This window comes from Physeter macrocephalus, chromosome 8 (assembly GCF_002837175.3).
Source record: "Physeter macrocephalus isolate SW-GA chromosome 8, ASM283717v5, whole genome shotgun sequence".
Taxonomy (NCBI): domain Eukaryota; kingdom Metazoa; phylum Chordata; class Mammalia; order Artiodactyla; family Physeteridae; genus Physeter; species Physeter macrocephalus.
Genome location: NC_041221.1, coordinates 134,718,516 through 134,734,293, shown reverse-complemented (window position 1 = coordinate 134,734,293; position 15,778 = coordinate 134,718,516). Strand labels below are relative to the sequence as shown.

Here is a 15,778-nt window from a genome sequence, read left to right as displayed (position 1 = left end):
TTTACATTCCCACCAACAGTGCAAGAGGGTTCCCTTTTCTCCACACCCTCTCCAGCATTTATTGTTTGTAGATTTTTTGATGATGGCCATTCTGACCAGTGTGAGATGATACCTCATTGTAGTTTTGATTTGCATTTCTCTACTGATTAATGATGTTGAGCATTCTTTTTTTTTTTTTGTGGTACGCGGGCCTCACTGTTGTGGCCTCTCCTGTTGCAGAGCACAGGCTCCAGACACGCAGGCTCAGCAGCCATGGCTCATGGGCCCAGCTGCTCCACGGCATGTGGCATTTTCCCGGACTGGGACATGAACTCACGTCCCCTGCATTGGCAGGCGGACTCTCAACCACTGCGCCACCAGGGCAGCCCGAGCATTCTTTCATGTGTTTCTTGGTAATCTGTATATCTTCTTTGGAGAAATGTCTATTTAGGTCTTCTGCCCATTTTTGGATTGGGTTTTTGTTTTTTTGATATTGAGCTGCATGAGCTGCTTGTAAATTTTGGAGATTAATCCTTTGTCAGTTGCTTCATTTGCAAATATTTTCTCCCATTCTGAGGGTTGTCTTTTCGTCTTGTTTATGGTTTCCTTTGCTGTGCAAAAGCTTTTAAGTTTCATTAGGTCCCATTTGTTTATTTTTGTTTTTATTTCCATTTCTCTAGGAGATGGGTCAAAAAGGATCTTGCTGTGATTTATGTCATAGAGTGTTCTGCCTATGTTTTCCTCTAAGAGTTTGATAGTGTCTGGCCTTACATGTAGGTCTTTAACCCATTTTGAGTTTATTCTTGTGTGTGGGGTTAGGGAGTGTTCTAATTTCCTACTTTTACATGTAGCTGTCCAGTTTTCCCAGCACCACTTATTGAAGAGGCTGTCTTTTCTCCACTGTATATCCTTCCCTCCTTTATCAAAGATAAGGTGACCATATGTGTGTGGGTTTATCTCTGGGATTTCTATCCTGTTCCATTGATCTGTATTTCTGTTTTTGTGCCAGTACCATACTGTCTTGATTACTGTAACCTTGTAGTATAATCGGAAGTCAGGGAGCCTGATTCCTCCAGCTCCATTTTTCGTTCTCAAGACTGCTTTGGCTATTCGGGGTCTTTTGTGTTTCCATACAAATTGTGAAATTTTTTGTTCTACTTCTGTGAAAAATGCCAGTGGTAGTTTGATAGGGATTGAATTGAATCTGTAGATTGCTTTGGGTAGTAGAGTCATTTTCACAATGTTGATTCTTCCAATCCAAGAACATGGTATATCTCTCCATCTATTTGTATCATCTTTAATTTCTTTCATCAGTGTCTTATAATTTTCTGCATACAAGTCTTTTGTCTCCTTAGGTAGGTTTATTCCTAGATATTTTATTCTTTTTGTTGCAATGGTAAATGGGAGTGTTTTCTTAATTTCACTCTCAGATTTTTCATCATTAGTGTATAAGAATGCCAGAGATTTCTGTGCATTAATTTTGTATCCTGCTACTTTACCAAATTCATTGATTAGCTCTAGTAGTTTCCTGGTAGCATCCTTAGGATTCTCTATGTATACTATCAGTAATCAAGACAGTATGGTACTGGCACAAAAACAGAAATATAGATCAATGGAACAGGATAGAAAGCCCAGAGATAAACCCACACACATATGGTCACCTTATCTTTGATAAAGGAGGGAAGGATATACAGTGGAGAAAAGACAGGATTTCTGTGCATTAATTTTGCATCCTGCTACTTTACCAGGTTCATTGATTAGCTCTAGTAGTTTTCTGGTAGCATCTTTAGGATTCTCTATGTATAGTATCATGTCCTCTGCCAACAGTGACAGCTTTACTTCTTTTTTTCCGATTTGGATTCTTTTTATTTCTTTTTCTTCTCTGATTGCTGTGGCTAAAACTTCCAAAACTATGTTGAGTAATAGTGGTGAGAGTGGGCAACCTTGTCTTGTTCCTGATCTTAGTGGAAATGATTTCAGTTTTTCACCCCTGAGGACAATGTTGGCTGTGGGTTTGTCATATAAGGCCTTTATTATGTTGAGGAAATTTCCCTCTATGCCTACTTTCTGGAGGGTTTTTATCATAAATGGGTGTTGAATTTTGTCGAAAGCTTTCTCTGCATCTGTTGAGATGATCATATGGTTTTTCTCCTTCAATTTGGCAGCAGGATTCTTAACCACTGGGCCACCAGGGAAGTCCCTGAGCTTTTCTTTGTGAGAAGTTTTTTTTTGTCATCATTGTTTTTAATTATTTTATTTTTTGGCTGTGCCGCATGGCATGCGAGATCTTAGTTCCCTGACCAGGGATTGAACCCATGCCACCTGCAGTGGAAACGTGGAGTCTTAACTACTGGACCTCCAGGGAAGTCCCTGTGAGAAATTTTAAAATTACTAATTAAATCTCTTTATTTTTTGCAGGTCTAGTCAGATTTTCTGTTTTTTTTTCTTGACAATAGTTTTTGCCTTTTTAGGAATTTTCCCGTTTAATCTAAGTTTTCTCATTCATTAGAATATAATTGTTCATAGTATACCGTTATGATTTTTTAAAATTAATTAATTAATTTATTTAATTTGGCTGAGCCAGGTCTTAGTTGAGGCATGTGGGATCTTTTAGTTGCGGCATGCATGTAGGATCTAGTTCGCCAACCAGGAATCCAACCTGGGTGCCCTGCATTGGGAGCACAGAGTCTTACCTACTGGACCATCAGAGAAGTCCCCATTATGATGTTTTTAAAACTCTATATGATTGGTTGTAATGTCCTCTCTTTCATTTGTGATTTTAGTAATTTGAGTCTTTTCTCTTTTTTTCCTGGTCAGTCTAGCTAAAGGTTTATCAATTTTGTTGATTTTTTCAAAGAAACAACTTTTGGTTCTGTTGTTTTTCTCTATTGTTTTTCTATTCTCTACTTCACTGAGTTTTGCTCTAATCTGTCTTATTTCCTTCCTCTGCTTGCTTTGGATTTAGTTTCTTCTTTAGTGGAGGTTAGGTCATTGACTTGAATTCTTCCTTCTTTTCTTTTCTTTTCTTTTTTTTTTTTTTTTTTTTTGTGGTACGCGGGCCTCTCACTGTTGTGGCCTCTCCCGTTGCGGAGCACAGGCTCCGGACGCGCAGGCTCAGCGGCCGTGGCTCACGGGCCCAGCTGCTCCATGGCATGTGGGATCTTCCCGGACCAGGGCACGAACCTGTGTCCCCTGCCTCGGCAGGCAGACTCTCAACCACTGCGCCACCAGGGAAGCCCCTCTTCCTTCTTTTTTATTATAGATATTTACAGCTATAAATTTCATCTAAGCACTGGTTTAGCTGCATTTTTACCTAAGTTTTTGTATGTTATATCTTCATTCTCATTCATCTCAAAGTATTTTCTGATTTCCCTTGTGATCTTTTTTGACCCACTGGTTACTTAGGAGTGTGTTAATTTCTACATATTTGTGAGTTTTCCAGATTTTTTTTCTATTATAAATTTCTAACTATTCCATTGTGATCAGAGAACATACTTTGTATCACTTCAATCCTTTAAAATTTATTGAGGCTTTTTTTTATGTCCCAGTATATAGTCCATCCTGGAGAATGTTCCATGTGTATTTGAGAAGAATGTATATTCTACTGTTGTTGGGTACAGTATTCTATAGATGTCTGTTAGATCTAGTTGGTTTATAGTATTGCTTCAGTTTTTGAGCTTTCTAAAAATGGAACCATACTAAATGCGGCCGTTACTGGCCTTGCTATTCTCACCAGGGCATTTGTTGTTCCTTCAGCCTGAAACACTCTTCCCCTGGGCAAATATGATTTTCTCCCTCATTTCAGTCTCTTATCTCCACATATGTCACCTTAACAGAAAGGCCTTTCCCGACAAACTTCTAACCCCAATATTTTTCCTATCTTTTATCCTTCTTTATTTTTTACTTACAGCACTTTTCACTACATGAAAGTACAGAGTATATGTATTTGTTTGTCTCTTCCACTCTCTGATTTACTGCTGTGTCACCTGGTATGTACTTAAAAATTGTCAAACAGGTATGTGAATGTGGGAGTCTGGAAGTAAGAGCAGAAGTCTTGAGAGAAAAATTTGAGAGTCATCAGCATAGAGGGAAAGTTTAAATTCATGGGTAGAAAAAAGTCACCTATGGCAAGAGTGAGGAGATTAAAAAAGGGCCAGGTCCTAGCCCTGAATCCAACATCTGTTAGAGGTTTGGTAGGTGAGGAAGCTTGACAAAGAAGATGAGAAGGAGCAACAGAGCGGTAGAAGCATCACAGTTCTTTTAGTAAACAGGTGTCTATACTAGAACTAAACTAAGAAACTAGGCTGTGCCATTGAAGCTAAATAAGAGATTAGCCAAGTCAGTGGAAGGCACTGTGAGATTCAGGATGATACATGGCTAAAGAAGTGACTGTCTGGGGCTTCCCTGGTGGCGCAGTGGTTGAGAGTCTGCCTGCCGATGCAGGGGACATGGGTTCATGCCCCGGTCCGGGAGGATCCCACATGTCGCAGAGCGGCTGGGCCCATGAGCCACGGCCGCTGGGCCTGCGCCTCCGGAGCCTGTGGTCCGCAACGGGAGAGGCCACAGCAGTGAGAGGCCCGCGTACCGCAAAAAAAAAAAAAAAAAAAAAAGCAAACATCTAGGAGAGATGGAACATCATGCAGTCTGAGGAGAAAGATGTTAATGAGGAGGGGAAGACAGATTGCTTACCTGCGGCATTGTTTCTCAAACTTGAGTGTTCCTAGGAATCACCCGGGCATCTTGTTAGAGTGCAAATTTTAACTTAGCAGGTCTGGGGTGAAGCCTAACATCTGGGATTCTGCATTTCTAACAAGCTCCCAGGAGATGTTCACAATGCTGGCCTGCAGACACACTTTAAGGAGTAAGAACCTTGGGGTTTCATATTTCCAAACAGGCACCTGTGAACAGGAGCTGCCTGTATCGCTCCTCTTCGTTGCCAGACAGTTTGAACAGTCCAAGACTGAAGCAGATGGTAAAATTCAAGGACAACACAATACCAGATAAAGTAAAAAAGAAGTATTGTTCTAGCCACAAAGAGCTCAGGAAGGTAAGAAACTTTTTAAGAAGACAGACTCTTTAATCTTCTCTCTTGTCTTCTCCACTTTTCTGGCATGGGGATTGCTTTAGTACATCTTTTGGTCTTCTTCATTACTTTTACTTTTATCTCTTCTTTCCATCTTCCTGTTTTCTTTTCTACATCTGCATCTGTATATAAAATATTTAATAATAAATATGTTATATTATATTATAATTTTGGAAATTATGTCATTGTATTGTCTTCCCAACCCTCTTTTTTAAGACCTGAGAGAGTACAAGGGAACTTTGATTGGTAAGGACATTTATTGTTGTTTTATATGCATTCTGAGAGAAATAGCATCCTAGAGCACAAAGCTATTTACATAATTTGCTTTTGTGGAAAGCAAATTCGGAAAAACTTAGCCCCCATCCCCTATCTCTCCTTTAAAAAAAATCTCAATACATTTGGCTATTTTATAAAATCAGTGTGGGCTTCCCTGGTGGCGCAGTGGTTGCGCGTCCGCCTGCCGATGCAGGGGAACCGGGTTCGCGCCCCGGTCTGGGGGGATCCCACATGCCGTGGAGCGGCTGGGCCCGTGAGCCATGGCCGCTGAGCCTGCGCGTCCGGAGCCTGTGCTCCGCGACGGGAGAGGCCACAACAGAGGGAGGCCCGCATACCACAAAAAAAAAAAAAAAAAAAAAAAAATCAGTGTATGACGTTACAGAAAAATGGAAAATGCAGATAAGCAAAAAGAAGCAGTTGCAAAATGCCCATAATCCCACAGGCCAGAGATAATTACTGTTAATACTTGATGTATAGTCTTTCAGACATTTTTTAATGCAAATGTTTTTTCTTTTATTAAAGTGGCATTATAAAGTACATGTTTTCTAACCTACTTAATGATATCATGTCATATTTTCATGTCAATGAAATTTACAACATACTTTTTATTCCCTAATAGTAATCTATAGTGTGTGGATACAATTTGTTTAATCAAGATCCTGTTATTGATCATTTATTAGAAATTTTTCTCTGTTGTAAACATCCTTACAGCCAAATCTTTGTACATATCTTTATTTTCTTAGTAAAACAAGTGGAATTATTAGATCAAAGAGTATGCATATTTTTAATGTCTCCCTCCACTCCTTCCATCCCATGGTTTTTAAACCTTTAACATGAGGACTGGGGGTGGGGGGAATCTTGTTGTCTTCAGGGCTTAGGTATAAAGAAAATGGTCTCCCTCTGTGACATTAATATGACTCAGATGCTGGAGGAAGAGTCTAACCAGGGACCTCTGATTGGTGATTTCTCCAAGGTGAGTTTGGTTACACCAATCCTATATTTCATCCTGTATTTCAGATCTGAATCTTCTCTGCTTGCAGAGGACACTAGGTTTAATTAATTATGCATCTTCACCAAGTACTCATTGATAACCTGAAAGTGCTGTAGTGGTAGATCTAGGCCCTAAGCCTTTCATGAGAAAGGATTCCTTATTCATTCTGGGAATATCCAGAGCAGAGGGGAAGATAAGAGGCTTTCTTTTTTATTTTGGCTGTACCGTGCAGCATTCAGGATCTTAGTTTCCCAACCAGGGGTCAAACCTGTCCCACCTACAGTGGAAGCATGGAGTCTTAACCACTGGACTGCCAGGGAAGTCCCAAGTATGAGGATTTCTACTTTTTTAAAAAAAATATATTTTAAAATTATGTAAATCATACTTGGTCACTACAGAAAAGATGGAAAATGAAATCTACCCCAAATCTTGTCAGAGTATTATTGCTTTTATTTAATATTTTTTTGGTGTATATTCCTGCAGACTTTTTTCTATGTATTTTCACAAACACACATTCATGTACACAAATACACTTTTGTTTTTCCATGTTTGTTTTGTGATCTGCTGAGGTTTTCATTCCCTCTCATTTGATGTATAAGGAACATCTTTTCATGTCAATAAACAGTTCTGCTTCATCATTTTATCACTTTTAATAGCAGCACAGTACTTCTTTCTTTCTTTCTTTTTTGGCTGCCCATAATTTCTTGATAAATCCTTTCTTGTAGGATATTTACTTCTACAATTTTTCCTTATGCACTATACCAAGGTGGACATATTTGTAGCTAAATCTAAAACCTCGTACACATCCGTAATTATTTCCTTAGGATCAGTTCTTAGAAATGAAATTGCTGCATATGCACGTTATAGAGACCATTGATTTCTGAAGGCATCTGAGGTTTTAAATGTCATTTGGAAAGGACAATATATGGGTCATGATCTCAAATTTGGGTATAGAGAACTTGCTGTTATTTCAGCTCTTGGGTATTTCTAGGTATGTGCACTGCCGACCGTGTCAGGGAGACACCAAGATCTGAAGTACGTCAACCCAGAAACAGTAAGCAGATTTCTGGAGATGGTAACTGGTTACATAAGCTACCATCTGGTCTGTTCTGTCCCTAAAATCCCCACTTCCATTTGTATTTATTTCTGTGTTCACTCATATAGGCTCTTTATTCAACTGAAGCTGTATTAAATGACTCTCTTTTATATGCACCTTTGTTTTTAATTAAACAAATGATATATAATTGTTATGAAAGAAAGGAAGGAAGGAGGAAGGGGAAAGGAAAAAAGTAAAAATCAGTCAGGCTGAACTTAAATCCTGGTTTACATGTTGCAATCCCGTTTATGCCTATTAGTGTAGGGTAATTATTAATAGTGTTCTCTTTCACTCTCAAAAGTGTCCCAGTTTGTGCAGTAATTATTTGGTCACTTTACCCATAACCTCACCACCAGAAATAAGCACTAGTAATACTTTCCTTATGGCCTTACGCATTTTATTCTGGCATAAGTTTTATAAAAATAGGATCATAATAAACATGTAATTTTGCAATTAGCTTAGTAAGACATTGTAAACATCTTTCTATAGCAATAAAAAGATATCTATATTATCCTTTTAATGGCTATGTAATATTCTGTTATACTGATAATGTCAGTTGAATATTTAACTAAACCCCTTTTATTGAGTATTTAAGTTATTCATAGTATTTAGATAATATGAAACAATGGTGAGATGAATATTATTGTGCCCTATCTTTATGTACTTTTCTGTTTACTTAAGATGTTAGAAAAGAAATTGTTGAAAGTGTAATTGCATTTATTTTTATAAGTATTTACAAAGTCCCCTCCAGAAAGGTTGAACCAATTGACATAACTACACGAAGCTTAAGTTTCCTCTTCTGGATATCACCCCTTTCCTTCCATATCCCTTTTGGGAAACTTGCTTTCTAATTTTACAGTGGAGAGTGGGGAATCATTTCTCATTTCTTCTTGTAAAATCAGGAGCTCTAGCTGCTACCTGTGCCCTTACAGAAGTCCTTGGGTATCTTCTCAGAGGCTGACTGCAGCCATGCCTGCCTCCAAATAAGTAGCCTGCGTGTGGTTTTCCCCGATGTCCTGGCAATACCAGCTATTTTGGTTCTCCAAAAAGGCCATTTCCTATTTTATCCTCTTATGCGGGGTGGGGCTGCATCACTGCCATATTTCAACCATAGGGGGACTTTGGAGGCTGGGCGTATAGTGGAATGCTGTGCAAATCAGGAACTGTGTGACTGGCTCTTCTCTCCCTCAGAAGAAGCAGGATATTCAATCATAGTTTCTGTGCAGGTGGCTGCCTTGCTTTTGGGGAAGTTCCAGGGTCTGATAGAGAAATTTTATATCATCGATTGCCGCTATCCATATGAGTACCTGGGAGGACACATCCAGGTAAGGTTACATTGAGGACTTAGCAGGGAAGGGGCTGGGGGTAGCTCTTTATTGAGAAGTCTGGACAAAGGGTCCTGTGAACTCTAGAACCAGGGCAGATATTATACATTTGGAGCACATCAAGGCTGTCAGTCCTCATTCCTATTCTAATTCTGTGTACTTTGAGCAATTTACTTTCCCTTTCCCTCTTAGACCAATCTCCTTTTTTTCTATAGGAGCCAAGAGCTCCTACCTGGAAGTAAAAACATTCATCCAAGGACTGAGAAGCACTTTTCAAACACGTAATGCTTACAGACATTCCTCACAATGATCCCTACACTTCAGGCAGTTCCATTCTATAAACATTTATTGAGCACCTACTACATACCAAGCTCCATGCCAGGTCCTGTGGGTAGATACAGGTAGATTGCATCTCTGAAAGTACTTATAGTCTGGCCTTCCTGAACCAAATATTTCAAGATGGTATTCCAGTTATTTCTAAGTGTTGGCCCTGTTCACAGATCCTTAAGGAAATACTTAATAAAATTCTTTTACAGGGAGCTTTAAACTTGTACGGTCAAGAAGAACTATATAACTTCTTTCTGAAGAAACCCATTGTCCCTTTGGATACTCAGAAAAGAATAATCATTGTGTTCCACTGTGAATTCTCCTCAGAGAGGGGTCCCCGAATGTGAGTGTCTACACAGGGTAGGGTGGGTGATGGAAATGGATCTTGAGTAGGGACTTACAGCCAGGGAACCTTCCCAGATCAGTTCAGACAGAGACTGAATCAATGAATGCTTTCCATTGAAGTTTGAAGAATGTTAGGGAGGTGGAGGAAAGGGGTTTCTACAATTCAAAGGTTTGAAGCAGTGAAGGAAAAAGGATTGGGAATTAGGTACCAATGGAGCAAAGGAGAAAGAGTGGTGCTACTTGGACCTTGTTTTGCAAAAATAGATCTGGAGTTTCTTTTGAGGGTTGGCAAAAGTCTATTCTTCCTCCCCTTCCCTGGTGAATAGCCCATGGAATCCTGAACTTGCTTCTTTCCACCCCACCCATCCCTGGATTTTCTCTAAAGGTACCGCTCTCTGAGACAAGAGGACAGGGCTGTGAACCAGTATCCTGCACTGTACTACCCAGAGCTGTATATCCTCAAAGGGGGCTACAGAGACTTCTTTCCAGAATATATGGTAAAGGATGGGGCACATGGGGCAACGGGGGAGCCCAAACTGGGGGAAGCCTACTTTAGCATGCAGCTCCCAGGTCCTGCAAAGCCCTCTGAGAAGAAGCTGCTGCTCCTTCTTAGCCACTACTTGCAGCATCTCTATTATACCTAGTAGGCAGACTGCAGGCATCAAGAGGATCCCCTACTCTGTCCCCTGCCTTTCAGGAGCTGTGCGAACCACAGAGCTACTGCCCTATGCATCACCAGGACCATAAGGCTGAGCTGCTGAGGTGTCGAAACCAGAGCAAAGCATGGGAAGGGGAGCGGCAGCTGCAGGAACAGATTGCCTTACTGGTGAAGGATGTGAGCCCGTGATATCAGATCACCCACTGGCTGCCTAGGACTCACCAAAAGACACTGTAGAAACCCTAAGCAGAAAGAGGCCATCTTCTATGCAGCTAAACCCAAGATGTTAAAAGATGTCAGCAAACCAACAGGCTGCCAACCTACTGAAATCCCAGGCCTGGCGACTGGTTAGGTGTCAGTAGAGCTGCTGGCTGGTGGGAAGTCCTGGAGCTGGCTCTGTAAGGCTGGAGCCTTGGGTTGCATAGAGATTTGTGTTGCTTCAGGGAGCTGTTGCATTCCTCTTCCTAACTGCTTGAGTCTCCTCAGAGGTCAGCCACATCTTTTTCCCCGTGGGCTTCTGGCTATGCAAGAGAGAGTTGCCCATCTTCTTTCTCTATATTTTCCTTCTTTGTTTCCCCCTCTCACCTTTTTTTAAAATGGGAAAATAAACATTGAAGAATGAGAAATGCTATTGTGAGCCCAGTCTGTTCCTAGAAGATGTGTATAAGGAAGTAATCACCACATTAAACTCCTTTGGACAAAGATGTAGCCATCTCTATTCATAGCTGAGGCCAAGGTGCTTTTCTCCAGACCATGGTTCTCAAAGTTTGGGCCCTGGTCCATCAGCATCATCTGAACTTGCTTGAAATGCAAATTTTCACAGCCCACTCCAGACCTACTAAATCAGAACATCTGAGGTTAGGGCCCAGAAATCTGGGTTTTAAAAATCTCCTTTTCAGGTGATCCTGATACATGAAAGGCTTGAGAACCACAGCTCTGGAATTAAGGAAAACCTTTTAAATTTCATTCTTCAGCAATGTTCCAGGCTTTCCTTTTCTAGACCATTCCATAGTATGAGTTGCCTAAAAGTGTGCCCCAGATTCAACACTCAGTGGTATCAAAGCTCAGAAAACCAAAATAATTGCCATTCTCTAAGGCCAAGGGATAGGTCTGAGTTGGGCTCAAAAAGTTCCTTATCTACAGCCTCAATGCAGTTTGACTTTTCCCATTTTCCAAAGTTTTTTTCTCCACTCCACTTCATGTCTCACAGAGACAAGTTTAGGATTTAGGATGGTTGGAAGTAGAGATCCGTGTTATATGAAGATAGGAATAAAAGAAAAGTACCAAGCAAGATCAGTTAGACTTCAGAAAGATATTTTAAATTGCATTCTTCAGTATTATCCCAGGCTTTCCTTTCTTAGAGCTCTTTAAGGTGAGTAGGCTTTTGTCTGTGTAGTAAGGTACAGCCCTACTTGGCCTGGGAGGCAGTGGAATTAATTGAACATTGTCTTCTCTGGCATTAACCTAGTAGTAGTGATCGCTCAGGACGAGGAAAGGGCGAAGGGCTCTGAAGCCTAGACTGACATAGAATGGAGACAAAAATGATATCTTCCCAGGTTCTGGAGCAGGGAGACTTCTTAAAAGTGAGTGGGAGGGAAGGAGGGCATTAGCCATAGGGCAGCCCAACAGTGTGCCAGAGTGACTGGATTGATTTTTGCAAGGTTCGCAAGTGCTGTTCTCCCGGAATGCTGCGTGCTTGCCTCACAGCAGAGGGCACTGCTGTATTCTCTAAGCCAGCCACTGCAGCCTGTTGCCTCCACTCCTAGCTGGAGCATGTCTGTCCAGAGGGAGGCTCCCTCTCTGACCTTCTGCCTAAGCCCTTGAGATCAGAGCTTAGAAGGGCCGGGGGGAAAAAGGAGAGAAAAGCTTCTGCTACATCAGGTGGAAATAGCTGAGGGAAAGATGCTGCTTCCCTGTCCCACTCCACACACTTCCCCCACCAAGCAGGAACTTCTAGTTGCCTGAGCAGGAAAGTGCTGGAAGCACCTCCACTTCCAAGTGTGACGAGGGATCCCTGACTCACTGCCTACCCTCGTGGTTCATTTCCTGATAATTCTCCCCAAAAAGGTAGAAGCAAGTCACTACCTGGGAAGAGACCGGTGCACAAGTGTTCACATTTCAGTAATCTTAAACGGAAATTCTGAGTTGCAACACATAAAACTAGGGCTTAATCAGCTGTCTACTTTGTGGAAAATTATATTTGCCTAAAAGGCAACATTTTCCCATATAGTTTCTTGTGGTATCTTCCCACTGTATAGGTACCGCATCACTTAATTCATGTTATTTTCAGGAACAATAATAATAGTAGCTAACAACTTTTCAGTTGTTTACTGCATGCAAGACTTCATGAACTCATTTTATATATATAAACTCATTTTTACAACAATCCTGTGAGGCAGGTATTCACTATTATGCATGTTTTACCAATAAAGAAATTGAGGAACAGAGGGATTGAGTAACTTGTTTTTTAAAAAAATTTATGTAATTAATTAATTTATTTTTGGCTGCATTGGGTCTTCGTTGCTGCACGCGGGCTTTCTCTAGTTGCAGCGAGCGGGGGGCTACTCTTCGTTGCGGTGTGCAGGCTTCTCATTGTGCTGGCTTCTCTTGTTGTGGAGCATGGGCTCTGGGCACGCAGGCTTCAGTAGTTGTGGCACGTGGGCTCTAGAGCACAGGCTCAGTAGTTGTGGTGCATGGGCTTAGTTGCTCCGCAGCATGTGGGATCTTCCTGGATCAGGGCTCGAACCCGTGTCCCCTGCATTGGCAGGTGGATTCTTAACCACTGAGCCACCAGGGAATTGGCAGGCGGATTCTTAACCACTGAGCCACCAGGGAAGCCCAAGTAACTTGTTTAAAATCCCACAGTTAATGGATGGCAGAATTGGGATTTGAACCCAGGCCGAGATGGCTCCAGAGTCTGTACCGTTAATAGATTTTGCTGTTACCAAATCCTCATCAATGAACAATGTGTCTTTCTAAGTTGGCACTGTATTAGGTGTTACATGTGTAAGAGCCTCAATTGTCAGGGCCATAGGGTTGCTGGGGTTTGAGAAATGAGGCTAAGGGCAGACACTCAGACCCCAGCCCAGGAACCTCCACACGAGGCTATATAGGGGGTTAGCTCTGCTCTGGTGTCCTTGCACTGACTGGTATTCGTTCATCATGAAGTCAATAAAGAATGGAAGCCTTTTGGTCTGAAAACTGTTTCCTGTTTGATTCTCAGCCCCAGGACCTGGCTGACCTCTGCTACAGAGAGGGAAGCATTTCCCTTTCCTTACCAGGCATATAAAGTGGGAGGCGTGGACGGTTTTCTTTCCCCACTCAGTTCAGGCAAATGTTAGGGAAACACCAGTTTCTCTCTAGGGATGTCAATTCTAAGTACCACAGGCATTCAAATATGACACAGTTTCTGCCCTCAAGAAACTGACAAGGTAGAAAATGATTCTTTTTGTTCCCATCCCTACAAGCACTCTGGCCCACTAGTATATTCAGCAAAAGGAAGAAGAACTAGCCTTAGCTCCAAAGCAGTAGGTCCGGTGTTAGGGGGTGGCTGAATTCATAGAACAATTAACTCCTGCCCGCCTCCTGGGGTGATATCATTCCGTGTTCACTATGTGCCAGGCAATAAGCTAAACCCTTTACTCAGTGTATACTTGTTTAATCCTCACAATGGTTATATGAAGTGAATGCTGCTGTTAATTTTACAGATGAAGAAACTGAAGCACAGAAAAATTAAGTGACATGCCCGAGATTACCCAGCATGTGTTGGAAATGGCATTTGAAACCAGGTAGTCTGTAAAGCTTGTTCTCTTAACTGTTTTTCACTAAACTGCTAACACCCTGGATTAGCTAAGGATAGCAACAGGAATTAAAGCTCAACGGTGAGAGAGGGCTTGATAGAAGGCAGAAAACCAAGATTACAAATGAAAGTGGAGTTAGATACAGAGTCTTTGGACCTTTGAGCCCCAATCAGTGGTTTGCAAGGCCCTCCCAGGGCAGTTTGTGTCTTAATCATTTCTGCACCTGGCACAAAGCTGAACCCATAATCAATCTCAAAAGACATTATTGAATTGAATGATGGCTGAGTAACATCTTTGTAGAAAGGATTGGCTCATTTGTCATTACCCACAAGGTTCCCAATGACAATGCTGCTTATCTAGCAGGTGTTGGCAAGTCACAGAGGACAATAGTTGGTGGGGAGACAGTGTGCTGGAGGATCTGTCAATATTAGTCTTGGAGTCATATGTATTTGCAGAGGCTTCTGCAACACTCCACTAGCCTTGGTTACCAATCCTCATTAAAGGCCCAGTGATGTCAAGCTCTCCACCGCAGTGCCCAGACAGGAATATGCTCCAAGTATCTCATTTACTCTCAAAAAAGAGGCTGGCCTTTTACAGGTGGAATTGGGTATTGCTTTCAGCCCATTGGCTTGACCTTGTTCCTGCCTTCCTGGTCCATTTCGTGGGGAGAGCACTGAGTAGACCTACTGAGTAGGCACCCTGAGCAAATGCCTTTTCCAAAGTTACCCTCCTACCCCACACTTGATTTGCCTTGGTTGCTGAAGGAGTGAGCAGAAGTGACACCCCTTGAACACCCCACATCTTTGTTGATTCATAGCACCCTTTCCTAGCATCCCAGCCACCTGAAATTGTTACCTTTTGCCTTGTAAATCCCATTTTGAAACTATTGCCAGAGTGAAGTGGAAAGTGGGGGCTGTCAGCTCCCCAGCCACAGGTTTTCTAACCTTACTGGAGGGAAGGACTTGGGAAAGGTACACAGAGGTGGGGTGGAGCTGGGGGGAAACAGGCCCTGTACAAAAGCTGAGTAGCCAGATGTTCACTTTCACAGCTCTCCTGTAAGACTGGCAGGGCAGATATAGATTAAAATGAAGCACAAACTCCATTTAAAGTGCATTACAGCTCAGGAATCAGCTCCCCCTGGGCAGGAGAAGGGAGAAAAGGGCACAAGAGGCCACATCAGTCTCCTTCCTTATCTAGGACCACATGTCTCTCTCCTAGCTTTGTGAAGGGTGATTTACACCCTGGCTGGAATGACTCTCTTTCTGGGCTGATTACATCGGCAAATGCCCCCCAGAGGCCACAGCAGGATGGCCATATTCAGAAGCAGCAGCCAATAAATCTCAGAGGTCTATATTGCACTTCTCAGTACCCTCCCTCCTGGCCCTCTGCCAGGTGGGCTGTGGAAGTAGGAGAGGGCTTGGCTGGAGGGTTAGGGGAGGAAACCCTCCAATTCCTTTCATAACCGTCTTCTCTAAGTACTGTTTATAGTTCTCATTCTTCCACGTCATTCTGCCTCTGTCTTTATCCTGGGAGCAGGTGGGAATCAGCTCAATAAATTAGTCTAGTAAATACCCTTATCTTTATATGTAGAAGTCCTGGGTTCTCCTAAGTATTTAATCTTGGTAGAGTAGCTTGGTCTCTTAACCATCATCTGAAAATGATGAGGCTCCAAAATGGTCTCTCTAGCCACGCTTCTCAGTGATCTTTTGTCCAGGGAGATCTCTACAAGGAAGTTTGATCCTTCCATCCTCCCTCATGACACTGAAGGGGCTGAATTTTGGAGGAGTCTAGTCTAGCAAAGGTCTTGGGATCTGGCCTCAGGTTTGTTCCCAGCAAAGCCATTTCACCTGTCTGGGACCCATCTTTGCAGAATCTTGGGGTTAATAACAACAACCGAA

General features: G+C 42.1%; 1 protein-coding gene across 5 annotated transcripts in view; it reads left to right on the top strand.

Annotated features, from left to right (window-relative positions):
- Nucleotides 1-11,125, top strand: part of CDC25C (cell division cycle 25C) — a 30,401-nt gene extending 19,276 nt beyond the window's left edge. For 4 of the 5 annotated variants that reach the window (XM_007112975.4, XM_028493271.1, XM_007112977.3 and 1 more), the window contains 7 exons: nt 4,874-5,026; nt 6,210-6,311; nt 7,321-7,383; nt 8,652-8,750; nt 9,287-9,420; nt 9,808-9,919; nt 10,120-11,125. In XM_007112975.4, coding sequence (XP_007113037.1) covers nt 4,874-5,026; nt 6,210-6,311; nt 7,321-7,383; nt 8,652-8,750; nt 9,287-9,420; nt 9,808-9,919; nt 10,120-10,269 — 813 coding nt within the window. In that variant the 3' untranslated portion in view covers nt 10,270-11,125. Of the gene's footprint in view, nt 1-4,873; nt 5,027-6,209; nt 6,312-7,320; nt 7,384-8,651; nt 8,751-9,286; nt 9,421-9,807; nt 9,920-10,066 lie in introns of all 5 variants that reach the window. The other variant, XM_007112976.3, reaches the window with a different exon arrangement.
- Nucleotides 11,126-15,778: the final 4,653 nt, after the last annotated feature.